Source organism: Stigmatopora argus, chromosome 18 (assembly GCF_051989625.1).
Source record: "Stigmatopora argus isolate UIUO_Sarg chromosome 18, RoL_Sarg_1.0, whole genome shotgun sequence".
Lineage (NCBI taxonomy): Eukaryota > Metazoa > Chordata > Actinopteri > Syngnathiformes > Syngnathidae > Stigmatopora > Stigmatopora argus.
In genome coordinates, this window is record NC_135404.1 from 6,414,866 (window position 1) to 6,428,480 (window position 13,615).

The 13,615-nt window shown below is 40.0% G+C and overlaps 2 protein-coding genes across 3 annotated transcripts; one reads left to right on the forward strand and one right to left on the reverse strand.

Annotated features, from left to right (window-relative positions):
• Positions 1-4,376: 4,376 nt before the first annotated feature.
• On the reverse strand, positions 4,377-11,240 carry kif22 (kinesin family member 22). Its single transcript, XM_077625882.1, has 12 exons — positions 11,084-11,240; positions 10,647-10,843; positions 9,642-9,769; positions 9,418-9,569; positions 8,169-8,378; positions 6,660-7,050; positions 5,571-5,664; positions 5,375-5,492; positions 5,175-5,313; positions 4,804-5,069; positions 4,680-4,739; positions 4,377-4,601 (listed from the first exon to the last, which is right to left on the reverse strand). Exons 2-12 carry the CDS (start codon positions 10,832-10,834, stop codon positions 4,572-4,574), a joined length of 1,776 nt encoding a protein of 591 aa, XP_077482008.1. The 5' UTR covers positions 10,835-10,843; positions 11,084-11,240; the 3' UTR covers positions 4,377-4,571.
• A 195-nt stretch (positions 11,241-11,435) lies between these two features.
• Positions 11,436-13,475, forward strand: pagr1 (PAXIP1 associated glutamate-rich protein 1). Of its 2 annotated transcripts, none has more exons than XM_077625886.1 (5): positions 11,436-11,654; positions 12,059-12,251; positions 12,362-12,695; positions 12,769-12,860; positions 13,140-13,475. In XM_077625886.1, the coding sequence occupies exons 2-5, from the start codon at positions 12,077-12,079 to the stop codon at positions 13,373-13,375; spliced, it is 837 nt and encodes a 278-aa protein (XP_077482012.1). In that variant the 5' UTR covers positions 11,436-11,654; positions 12,059-12,076; the 3' UTR covers positions 13,376-13,475. The 2 variants fall into 2 exon arrangements, with proteins under 2 accessions (XP_077482012.1, XP_077482011.1); XM_077625885.1 differs by lacking the exon at positions 11,436-11,654 and adding an exon at positions 11,671-11,841.
• Positions 13,476-13,615: the final 140 nt, after the last annotated feature.

The window sequence follows — 13,615 nt, forward strand, 5'->3', positions numbered from 1 at the left end:
AAAGGCTGAGGTGGAATGTTGTGTCTTTACCGTTAATAAATTTTGTCTTTACCGTTATTAAAAGGTGTATACAATAGATATGTAGAGATGAAATACATATTTTTAAATATACAACAGATATGTAGAGATGACGCTAACATGTTATGCTATGTTTATGTGTATACTAATTCCTGCTTTGATTTGTAAAATTTCCAGAACATGAATCCATTTAAGAAAAAAGGCGGTAAGCCACCTGCGAAAAAATCTAATGCTGCAGCGATGCGCAAATGCAGGGAGAAGATTAAAAATGACCCTGGAGCCTATCACAAATATTTAGAGAAAGAAAGGGAACGATATCAGAAAAGAAAGGCACAAGGAAAGATTCCAAATATTCACCCATATTTTTTAAATTTTAATTAATTATGTTTTCATTAAAGTTCCAGCTAAGATATTTCCAGGCAGTGCTAGTGTTGCTAATTAGAGATAATCAGAATGCTTGAATTGCATTTTGTAAATTATTCATTTTCTGAAAGTGTCTTTACCGTTATTTGCTGAATTATGTGAAAATGACCCATATATATATATATATATATATATATATATATATATATATATATATATATATATATATATATGTGTGTGTGTAATGGTTTAATTTGAAACTGCTGTATTCAGTTTTATTGAACCCATATATATATATATATATATATATATATATATATATATATATATATATATATATATATATATATATATATATATATATATATATATATATATATATATATATATATATATATATTCTCGTCCTTAAAAGCCAAAAGTCAATATGTACTTGACTATTTGACTGTGGTTTCAAAGTAAACCATTACACGCGTATCTGTGTCTGTGCGCGTGTCTGTCTGTGCGCGTGTCTGTGTTTGTGCGCGTGTCTGTGCGCGCGTGTCTGTGCGCGCGTGTGTGTGTGTGTATGTGTGATGGTTTACTTTGAAACCGCAGTCAAATAGTCAAATACATATTAACTTTTGGATTTTTAGGAAGAGAAAATGACTAGAGTCCAACCATTATGACTAATTTGTGGCATCCAGGAGCTAAAATCTGTCATCACCACTGGCTAAAACTGCCAGCTGGATTTACAAACAGTGGAAACTCCCAGAAAACAAGCACACTGTATAGTAAGGCTTTTTTTCCCTTGAAACATTTTTAAAGTTGTTTAACAATCGCCGCCAGTGTCTCCGTCAAGGCAAAAACAATAATTTCTGCGTCATCATACATTTTCCCCTGACCATTTATTTAACCGTATGTCCGCAATATGTATGGATTGGAGATCTGTCACGTAAAGTTACATTGAAAAAGGTCCTTGGCGGAGGCGATTGTTGTTGATTTTTTTGTAAGAGGTCACTCTAAAAGTATTCATCCTGAAATGTTCCATGATATTTTTCTTCCCGGCTGGGTTTAAGTTGGGGGATAATCGTTTAGCGTTTACATAGTGCTTTTTCATTTGCCATTTTTTGGGACGGATCGTAACGATCACCTCCTCGCCGTCACCAATTAGCTGGGGGGTGGGCAAAGGGTTTGTAGAAGCAACGGGGGTTGGGCTGCAAGAAGCACCTGACGGCAATCCACTGATTGCACTTGTAGGACACTAGTATTGTGGAAAGCTTTGCTCTTTATGAAAACCTACATTTTGTGGAATAGTTTGAAATGAAAGCTTAGTTTTATGGGATGCTATACATTTACATCAAATGAAAAGCCTTTAGTGTCATCATACACCGCTGCATATAATGAAATGGGTAAAATATCATTCAACAAAGGTGCTCTTAAATGAGTCCAAATGGTCAAAAGTCTGCATTTTGATGGCCAACGTTTACAATAGGTCCAGAAAAAGACTTGGACTGGCTTGGAGAGTCTGCAACAGGGGTCCTCGAGGGCCGCTGTGGGTTGGGCCAGCATTTTTTTTTCGAAACATCCAGCACAGACTCGGACTCAGTTGAAGCAACGGGGGTTGGGCTGCAAGAAGCACCTGACGGCAATCCACTGATTGCACTTGTAGGACAATAGTATTGTGGAAAGCTTTGCTCTTTATGAAAACCTAGATTTTGTGGAATAGTTTGAAATGAAAGCTTAGTTTTACGGGATGCTATGCCTTTACATCAAATGAAAAGCCTTTAGTGTCATCATACACCGCTGCATATAATGAAATGGGTGAAATATCATTCAACAAAGGTGCTCTTAAATGAGTCAAAATGGTCAAAAGTCTGCATTTTGATGGCCAACGTTTACAATAGGTCCAGAAAAAGACTTGGACTGGCTTGGAGAGTCTGCAACAGGGGTCCTCGAGGGCCGCTGTGGGTTGGGCCAGCATTTTTTTTTTCGAAACATCCAGCACAGACTCGGACTCAGTTGAAGCAACGGGGGTTGGGCTGCAAGAAGCACCTGACGCCGATCCACTGATTGCACTTGTAGGACACTAGTATTGTGGAAAGCTTTGCTCTTTATGAAAACCTACATTTTGTGGAATAGTTTGAAATGAAAGCTTAGTTTTATGGGATGCTATGCCTTTACATCAAATCAAAAGCCTTTAGTGTCATCATACACCGCTGCATATAATGAAATGGGTAAAATATCATTCAACAAAGGTGCTCTTAAATGAGTCAAAATGGTCAAAAGTCTGCATTTTGATGGCCAACATTTACAATAGGTCCAGAAAAAGACTTGGACTGGCTTGGAGAGTCTGCAACAGGGGTGCTCGAGGGCCGCTGTGGGTTGGGCCAGCATTTTTTTTTCGAAACATCCAGCACAGACTCGGACTCAGTTGAAGCAACGGGGGTTGGGCTGCAAGAAGCACCTGACGGCAATCCACTGATTGCACTTGTTGGACACTAGTATTGTGGAAAGCTTGCTCTTTAGGAAAACCTACATTTTCTGGAATAGTTTGAAATGAAAGCCTAGTCTTATGGGATGCTACGCCTTTATATCAAATCAAATCAAATGTACGTATGTATCAAAAATACAACCAAGTAAGGCTTTTTTCTTTAAAAAAACAACAACAAATTATAGTAAGGCTTTTTTCTTAAAAAAACGACAGTATAGTAAGGCTTTTTTAAAATTAAAAAACGACATAGTATAGTCAGGCTTTTTTTCTAAAAATACGACCATGTATAGTAAGGCTTTTTCTCCTAAAAAACGACCATGTATAGTAAGGCTTTTTTCCTTAAAAAAACAACAACATAGTATAGTAAGGCTTTTTTTCAACAACAACAAAAAACCGAACGTGTATATATAGTAAAGCTTTTTTATTTAAAAAAATGACCATGTTTAGTAAGGCATTTTTACATGAAAAAATACCATGTACAGTCAGGGAACTTTTTACAGACAAAAACGACCATTTATACATGGTCTTTTGTTAATGAAAAAACCTTTGTAAAAATATGGTCTTTTTTAAAGTCATGGTGATTTTTTTCAACAATTACAAACAAATGTACATGGTCTTGTATCACCCAAAAAAGCCTTACTATACTTGGTCTACTTTTGTTTTATTTTTAAGAAAAAAACCTTACTATATACTTTTTCCGTGGAACAAATACAACAAATATTTTTAACAAATACAAGGCTTGCTATGCATATTAATTCTTATGATTAAATTATATATGTATTTATTTACAAAAAAGCCTTTTATTAATGAGAAATGTTGATGTACTGTTATAATAAATCAAAAAATATATTTTTAAGGGTGCTGAAGACCATTACAATTTGTGTATCCGAAATTTGGAGTAGCACCTACAATTTATGCAAAAGCAAACTTTTACCTGTTTAGAGCACATTTTTCATCGAATTTAGGTGTTCCTGCGTAGTCCTCGGAAGAGTAAGTGTGGAAAGCCACACACATTCCAGCCCTTTTCTTGAAATGGTTGGTGCCAAGTCTTCATTTGTTTTGTAGTTGGTGCCTTCTTTGCAAAATGCTGCACTGTTTTGGGTGACTCAGTCCAAGCATACTCCAGCACGCAAAATGCCTTTTTGTTTTGAAGTGAACGGCATTTCTTAACCTGAAAAGAAAGAAATGCCAAACGTTACACACAAAAACTTGACACGTTTCTGCACAAGCTGTGAAAATTTAAGGTCATTCCAATGAAAATACTTTAAATTATTGGCCTATGAAATGGGGTCATACATTTTGGAACACCCTGTATTTTTTACCTCTGCTTGTAGTGATTTATTCAATCCCTTATGTAAAAAAAGGACGTTTGTTTCGGTTGAATTGAATTTTCACCGTGTTTGAGATCTTGAATTTAATCACCATGCAGAATTTGTTCATCTCTTCCTGTTCATAGCTTACCTTGGACACAAACAAGACCGACGACTGGTACGGTAAATAAGAAATAACACAGTAGAGAATGTGTGAATGAAAATGTTTTCACAAGGTTATTTTTTTAATAAGAATAAAAATTCAAAAAAAAATCCTAATAAAACTTGTCAAAAAGCATGTAGAATTTTGCAGTTGGGAGAAAAAAAAACCCAAAGTGTAACAAAAAGTCTTCCAAGTTCATTACATATTCACATATTCACATTCCAAGCAGTAAAAACACATCTCTTCACTTTGCCATCAGACTCAGAAGGTTTGCCTGCAGACAGAAAAAGCAAAATTAGAAGTTGTAAACTTGAAAAAAAAATCAAATTTGGAGGACATGACTTCCTACTACCTTCATGAAAGTGGAAAAGCGTTTTTCCGTCATGCCCTCTACTTGACTTAAGTCTTCCAGCTGCGGAAGGAGAGTGGAACATTCAGTCTAGTCGCAAAAATGGCGGCTTTCAACTCACGGTTACCTTGGCGAAGGCGCCGCGCACTTCTCGCCAGCCCATAATCAGCTCGGCCTTCTTGACGCCGATCTGCTGGAGGCTTTTGAGCTCTTTGATGGAACCCGTGTTGAGGATGTGGAGAATCTTTTGCCGGGATTGTTCCAGAAGTTTCCGGTCCAGCTGCGACTCCCAGCCGTTCACCATTTGGTTCTCTTTGCCGTCCGGGAGCAGCGCGGCGCCGGTTTTCCTCTTGGCGCACACAGACTGCTTCCTGACGACGAGCTGCTGGGACGCTGACCGAGAGAAAGGCAAATTCGGATGAGTTTCTTATACCGTTAATGTCACTCTGAGCTGTTAAAAGGGGAAAATAACAATTCATTTTTGGCAGCGTGACTTACCGTCACAGCGATCGTGCATCGGCTGCACCAAGGCCTGCTGCGCGTTCCCTTTGGCGACGTTGGCCTGCTTGAGTTGCAGAGGCGTCGCGCCGTTCCCGGACTTCTTGGCCATACTGGCCTTGTGCTCTTCTCTCAACGCCTGTCAAAGTCCACCGGGATAAAAACGGCCGTCTGGCACCGCGTCGAGACGCCCGAGTTACCTGTATCTCCTTGTGAGTGACGTCCCTGAGAAGACCCGCGTTTTCTTTGCCTTCACAACACATCACACGCTTTTCCAGAGCGAGCAGCCTGTTCATGAGTGATGCGTCGGACGACGAGCTGACGAGACACCGGAGCTACGTTAATATGCGCCTGCCGACAGCCAGTGCCACAACAAATACCCAAGCGGGCGCTCACCCGGGACGCTCGGCTTTCTTCTCGTCCTTCTGCTTCTTCTTGTGAGGCTCGGTGCCAGGCCTCCCCACCTCGTGCTCCTCTCTCGCCCGTTTGACTGCATAGAGAGCCAAACATCTTGTTTAAATAAGGCATGTGCACTTGCTGATCTTTTCACTTCTGATATATTTTTGCACTATAACGCCCTGGTGGTACTTCCCCAGGACATTCTCCATTTACATACATATATTACTCAATAGCATCACATGATTTTCACATGGGGAAATTAGTGATATGTGACTGTTCATTCAATTCCATATTTTAAAATTTAATTAAAAAGCTAAGTGTAACCATAAGAAATGATTGTGAATGAAAAAAAACAACCCCAAAAATAATAATGACTAGTCAATTTTTTTTTTTTTTTTTACATATTGTAAAGATAGTCGGAAGAAAAATAATCATTTGGGACAGCCCTCGACAAAGCAACTTAAATTCATAGCAGGAGCCACGTGATTAAATGGCTGCCATTTTCAACGCTACTGAAATAATTAAAAAGAAAAGCCCTTGGAGCAAACCTAAAAAAAAAAAAAAAAAATCAATTAAAACAAGTCCATAACCATCCATAAAAATCCTAACAATAACCCCATTACCGCCCCAAAAACCATTCTAGCTAATCTAACAGCAGGGGCAGGGAACCTTTGGCTCGGGAGCCATATGTGGCTCTTTCCATGGGTGCATATGGCTCTCCAATAACCTGTGAGGTAAAATATAGCAATCACTGGTGAGAACGCACTAATAGCGTCAGTGGCGTTCACTACCACCACTTTAATCATAATTTAGGTTTTTATTACTCTTCTCCATGCATGATATCATTGATACTGATGTATTAGCAACAGCATAACAATGTTATCAAAAGAATTCAGACTTTTGCACTTTAAAAATTGTAAAACGACAAAAAAAAATGTCGTGTTTTTACTTTTCAATTCAGAAAATGACCCTCAAGAAATAGGATTAAAAAATATGAATTGTTTATACTCTGTCAAAAAGGTTCCCGACCCCTGCCTAGCAGATTTTGGACTTTAAAGAAGAAAGAAAGAAAAACCTGGACGTCACCTGGCAGCACAGCCACGGTTTCCCGCGTGAAAGGCTTGTTGACGATGAGCTTGGATTTGGCCGCAAAGTTGAGCGCACCGACCGTATCGTAGCAGTACTCGTACTCGGGCGCGATGTTGACGATCATGAGCGAGTGCGCCGATCCCCCGAGGGAGTCCTGGAGCAGCCGCGTGAGCTTGCTGTCCCGGTAGGGCACGCGCGTGGGGGCGCCTGAGCGCAGCGAGTCCACCACTTTGCTGAGGGTGAAGAGCGAAAGGTTGATGGCGCCACTTTCCTTCAGGCGGATGCCCCGGTTGCCCGTGCGCCGGTTGTCCTCCGAGCCGGCCAGGTCCACCAGGTAGAGTTTACCCGTTTGTTGGCGGCGGGGTAGGGAGCGCTCCGTGCGCACCACCTAAAAAAAACGCAGAGACGGACAGCTTGAGGTCAAATCTGGACGGGGAAGAACAAAGGCGAGCGTGTACCTCTCCCAATTGAGTCCCAGAAAGCCCAGTGGTTGCTAACGGGAGTGTTGCGAGAGAGAGTTGATTTGAGCATCAGCTACCAAATCCTGGCCTACCGCACAGAGGCCACGACCCGTTAAGATGCTCTTTCCAGGCTAGGGCTGGATATGGGAATCACGATTCAGGTTGACTTCCTTGACGTTACTTTGGATCTAATGGAGCGGGAAATGCAGCCTGGGGAGACGCCACTTCCTCTCACTTACTAAAACGCCACCTTATTTGATCATGCGATTGGTCACTAGGCCAGATTGTCATTTGAGGGTCGGAAGTGTCTTAAAAAAGAAAAAAATGTACTTTTTTCCCAAGAGCTACAAAGCAAAAAAATAAGGATGGACAACAGTAAAAATAATTATTCAGTTCATTTGGCAGTTAAATTATGGTTAGTTATTTTAGGCTGACATTTATTTTATTTCTTAAAAGTGGGGAAACTAATCTTTTTGAATTTAAAAAAAGTTCAATAGAAAAAGAAACAATGGTGCACTCCTTTGAAATATTCAGTTTTCATTCTGATCTTGTATTTGTTTATATTTTTTAATTGAGAGGAAAATACAAAGTAAATTCATTATGTCTCCGTCATTATTTTACTACTAGGATAATGGTTTTGTGGAAATCTTATCTTTAAAACCTGTTAATATTTCTGTCCAATACATATTAATTACATTAAAAAACCTGACAATAACCTTTATATTCACATATTTAGAAAATAAATGTGAAATTGAATCCTAGAGGGAACATGTTTATTTCTTGTAACCCCTTATTTATTCACTTATTTCTTTCTTTGCATATTTATTTATTATTTATTTTATTTAAGTCTACAATGTCTTTTCCCGTGTCTGTTTTCACCTTCTTACTACTGCAACAAAGTGAATTTCCCTGAGTAGGGTGTGAATAAAGTTTAATCTAATCTAACACGTATAGTTTAATCTTGTGATCATTTCTTTATCTATAACGTCCAGCCGTAGCTCAAGAATTCACCCAAAGAAGAAGAAAAATACCATAACGCTCAAACCTTTACGAGGAGGATCGCGTGACTTCGACTGGACCGCTGGTTGAGTTTGGTGGAGGCTGTCGTTCGATTGAGGCTAGCCGGCACAAAATGGCGCTCAAAGTCGGAAAAAGAGGATATGCTCATGTGCGTCAAGCCGGGGATGAGGATGTTCTTGTCTTTGTCCTCGCGGATGGGCAAATCCTGGGAGCCGGGCGATAGAAGATCCAGCACCTGAAGGTTGGTTTGGACCCAGAATTAACTCATTGAGGGTGACAGATAAACCACATTCACTTGAAAATTTGGGGAGGTCAAATAACCCCAAATCCTTTACTGCTTTTTAAAACTGAATTCTAATCTTATCTCTCATTGTCTTAACCGCTTTATCCTCATTAGAGTCGCAGGGGGTGCTGGAGCCTATCCCAACTGACTCCAACCCAGAGGCGGGGGACAGCCAATCGCAGCAGGGCACAAGGAGATGGACAACCATGCACACTCACACCCATACCTAGGGGCAATGTAGAGCGTCCAATCAAACTACCATGGATGTTTTTGGAATGTGGGAGGAAAACGGAGTACCCAGAGGAAACCCACACGGGCCCTGGGAGAAAATGCAAACTCCTAACAGGTAGACGTGACTTGGATTTGAACTCAGAACTGTGAGGCCAACGCGCTAACCACTTGTGCCACCTTTGAATTCTAATAGACTTTGCATAATTAAAAAAAAAAAAAAAAAGCTGAAACAAATTTGATGTCTATCAATGTCAAGAGCACTGACAACCAGAGTTTTCTGTAAATACATTAGATCAGGGGTGTGAGACTCGGGTTGGTTCGCGGGCCACGTCAACATCAACTCGATTTCATGTGGGCCGGACCATTTTAGATATATTTAGATTTTTTTAAATAAATGGATTAAAAGAACTGGATTAAAAGCCCTGAATATTCAGTTTTTTATAGATCTAAAACAATGTTTATTTTAGCTATTTTTTAAATATTTTTAGATTTTACAAAATGATTTTTGAACTAAAAACAGACAAAATTGATTAAAAAATACAATTACTGATTTAAAAGGGGGAAAATCAGGAAATTTAATATACATCTATACTCTTCATTTTAATTTGATCCTAAAACAGAAAGTCGACACTCATGATTTACTTTCGCGGGCCACACAAAATGATGTGGCGGGCCAGATTTGGCCCCCGGGCCGCCACTTTGACACATGTGACCTATGTGGAGTTTGACACATGTGCATTAGATGATAGCACCAGCATACCTTCTCATTGTAAATCTCCAAATACGACATTCCAATGGAGTAGTCCCAACCCTCATCTTCCTTCTGAGCATTGACCAAATTGAAAACTTCGCCGAGAGCACGGGGAATCACGCCGGGCTGCCGAGAACTCCCCAACATTGTGTGCGTTTTACCTTAAAAACAACATAAATCATCTCTCACAAACACCGACCAATAGCATGTCTTAAAACCACGAGGTGACATACCAGCGCCTGTTGGCCCATAAGCAAACACACTTGCATTTTGACCCCTGGTTATGTGCGGTAAAATGGGCTTCACGGATGACAGGAACACTTCTTGTTGGGTCGTTTGCTCACCGTGGAACACATCGAAGCTGAAACAGGCGGCAGGGTTTAGATGGGCAGACTTTGTTGTGAATCAAATTGGATTAAAAACAAGTATAGCTTTCCCACAGTTTGAGGAAAAGAAGGTTGGGCTAGATCATAGGTGTCTAAACATTTTTCGGTTTGTTAAATAGAGGATCAGAATCGACTAAAAAAGGGGAAAATTGATTTTTTTATTTTTAACCTTCTATGACCTGGTCACATGTGGACATCACATTTTTGGTTGTCAAGGACTACAGTTACATTTTGGACTACAAGGGCCTGGCGTCCACTTATGATACGGACATCATGTAAAAATACAATTCTTTGTTTTTACACTCATCCGGTTCCAATTACCCTAAATATCACAGAGAAAATAAAAATGCATGCCTTGCAAGAATTTGGGTTAAAAATTAAGGACTACAAGCAATAAAATTATCTAAATTATTTATATATATATATATATATATATATATATATATATATATATATATATATATATATATATATATATATATATATATATATATATATATATATATATATATATATATATATATATATATATATATATATATATATATATATATATATATATATATATATATATATATATATATATATATATATATATATATATGCACACTACTGAAAAACTTTGCATAATAATAATAATTGGGTGGCAGTTTCTTACATTAATTTCAACATGTCAGGTTTTGACCCGGTCTAATTGAGAGGGGCAGTTTAAGTGTCTCGCGTTAAAGTGGAGAAATACACCAACGTGAAGGCTTTACTCAAGCTTGTTGTGCGGGCAATATTTAACGTTATTAGCATGTTTTGGGTTAGCCCCGTTTTCCACTGAAATTGTGCTTGACATTGGCTACTTACTGGTATTTGAGCGTTTCTGTAGCATTTCTCCAGTTCACAATCTCCAGGTTCTGGGAGTCCAAACCTCTCACACAAGGTCCTTCGCCTTTCTCGTCTTGTTTGTCCATAAAAGGACGCAGACGAACCGCGACCATCACCCTGGAGGTCTTCTTGCGACCGCCTTCTGATACAGCCACACGCTGGGCCATGTTTCCACCCTTCAATGAAATGTGTTACATTAACAAATAAGTCGGTATGTCGATTCTCTGCAATTGTTGGAAAGGTAGAATGACCAAAAATATCGATGTATGGAAAATAAACTGGCACATTTGGTGGGAGAAACACGAGGAAGAAGTACCGAGTAACAATTAGCAGCTAAATGCTATTCCGCAAGAGATTCGAAGTCCACATTTTACGAGGCGTTTTCACATCATGTATTCAATTTCTCCATCACTTACCGATGATATGTTTCGGACGCCAAACTCTATATTGTATTAAATACCGTTATAATTTGAAATTCGGCGGTATTGTCGACGTCGCATTTTAACAATGGCGAGTCGCTCGAAGAAAAAAACTCAACTCAGTTTTCAAACAAGGACCACGAAAACGGAAACGACAATAAGCCAATCAGAGCCCGCCAAAGTGTCGCCCACGAGACTCAGCCAATGACAGCCCGTCGAACACGTACTACAGTTCGACACAAAAACCCTTAAATAAAATATTCTTAAAACTGTGGAATATAAAAATATATATATATTTTTTACTATTTACATCAATGTCAGGCAATATTTTCACGTCTCGTTCTCCCATAACGGAAGTGACGTTATCTAGATTTCCAAATGCTGCGGAGTGGACGATAAGCCGAAGCGTTAAAAAATACTGAGCACAGGAAAACAATCCAAAATAGTGGTTACGAACTACGTACAATATCTGCACCAAATATTTCTTTGCAGCTTGAATATTATCATGAACATTTTTGACATCAGAGTACGCAAATGGAGAGCATTTGCCGTCGTGCCCTTCGGATTTGTGAGTCGCTCCCGCACTTTCGACACCATTTAATCCATATAATATGCAAGTCGACGTGAGTGCAAACTCGTCCAAAATGGCGCTATGTTTACGTACGTCCATTGTCGTTTAGTTATAATGGACGACTCTGTCAATTTTCTTCACTGTCGGAGCTAACGCGTTCAGCAAGGACACAACCCAGGATTCGGTAATGACAAGCTAGCGCACTCATGTATATTGCTAATGATTTTAAATGACAAAAACCTAATACTATTCGCCAGCAAGTTCACCAAAAAACACTTCCAGCCTTTAATTGTGTCATTCTCATTAGGTTAATTGTCTATCCTCTTATAGATATGTGTTAAATGCATGAAAATGCATGCCAGGACTATAACATTGTTTTATTGTTTGCCTTTTTTCTTAAGAATTGACCTTTTTGAAGGATGCAGGCTGAGGCCACAGATGTGTCCCTGCATGAGGGCATCCAAGCTCTTGGTGTGAAGGAAGCAGAAAATCAAAAGGAGGCAGCCAAAAAGGAAGAAGAAGAAAGCACGGAGCAAAGGGATGCCGAGATGACAGCGGCACCAGCGGAGGACACTGAAAATACTGACGGCAAAGGTCAGGAATTGAAACATGGACATAAACAACAACATTCAAGTATTCTAGTGCGTTTACAGTGCAAAATTCAGTCCAATAATTCCCCCAAAATTGTTTTTTTTCTTCCCAAGACCAAGACACAGCCAAACTCGAGGAAGACAAACATCCAAACGCATCTCCGTCAGTGGCGGCAGTCGCCGAGGAAAAGGGAACGCCAACATCCGACAAGGACGGCGAATGGGAGCTGGTGTACAGCGACGAAGAAATGGAGGACCCCAAGAACTGGATGCCCCCTCCTGCTGAGATCAAGAGACTTTATGAACTGCTGACCAAAGGCGAAATGCTGGAGCTCAACTTCGAACCCCTGCCCCGAAGACCACCCACGCCAGAACGCAGCCTGTCGCCCGAAAGGGAAAACGAGGACGACGAGGCTTCGGAGAGAGAGAGGAAGGAGAGGGAACGCAAGTACGTGAGAACATCCTTTATTCCCATTTTTTATTCCTCAAAGATATTGGGTTTAATTTGATTTTTATTCCAGGCCTCCCAGTCCCACTGAATTCGACTTTGACGAAGAACAACAGATCCAAGGGACTCCGAAAAACTCGTTCATTAACAGGCGCCGAACACCGGGTGAGCATTCCACACATTAAAAAGCTAATGAACATTGATAGACCAAATACGATAAAATAACAAAAGTTTGGGAGTCAAGACCAAGACTTAAAATCAGGAATCACTGAGATAAGATAGAGATTTTGGGAATGAGAACGAGACCCTGACCAAGATTTCTGTGTTAAGATCAAGACTTTCCCAAAAACAGACCTTATCCAACCAATAAAAAAAGATATATTGGCGTGTGTACTATGCGATTGAAAGACTGAGATTTGATATTTCCTAACTTGACTCCAACAGGTTCGTCGGGTCGCTCCTCGGTGAAGAGGGAGGCCCGGCTGGACAAAGTTCTGTCGGACATGAAGCGCCATCGCAAAATGGAGGAGCACATCCTGCGCACGGGGCGAGATCTTTTCAAAAGCGAGAAGAAGCCGGAGACGGCGCTGTCGCCCAACAGCCAGAAGGAACGAGAGAAGGAACGCGAGCGAGACAGCAACCCCAATACTGTCTTCTCTCCCAGGCAGAGGAGATACTGAACTGGTGGCCATTTTTTCCAGGAACATTTCCGAGCGCTTTTTCTAAACTTTGTATGTTTGCAATGTTTTTTTTATGACGGAAATAAATGTGTTAACTTGACAGCGCTGATTAAATCTGGTTGCTTTTGCTCTGGAGGAACAAATGAATCAAATATTAAGTGGCTGCCGACCCTCCCCTTTCAAGTGAATTAGCTGACTACAGCCTTCAAATGACTAAATAAATATACATAAAGCAATGAT

Bases quoted from the DNA above. Each gene is read 5' to 3' on its own strand.
- kif22 (XM_077625882.1), bottom strand. From the start codon at position 10,834: ATGGCCCAGCGTGTGGCTGTATCAGAAGGCGGTCGCAAGAAGACCTCC. The intron at 5,314-5,374 runs GTAACTCGGGCG...GGACTTTGACAG, and splicing joins TCACTCACAAGGAGATACAG to GCGTTGAGAGAAGAGCACAA. The intron at 4,740-4,803 runs GTAACCGTGAGT...CTCCTTCCGCAG, and splicing joins TGCGCGGCGCCTTCGCCAAG to CTGGAAGACTTAAGTCAAGT.
- pagr1 (XM_077625886.1), top strand. From the start codon at position 12,077: ATGCAGGCTGAGGCCACAGATGTGTCCCTGCATGAGGGCATCCAAGCT. The intron at 12,696-12,768 runs GTACGTGAGAAC...TTTTTATTCCAG, and splicing joins AGGAAGGAGAGGGAACGCAA to GCCTCCCAGTCCCACTGAAT. The intron at 12,861-13,139 runs GTGAGCATTCCA...TGACTCCAACAG, and splicing joins TAACAGGCGCCGAACACCGG to GTTCGTCGGGTCGCTCCTCG.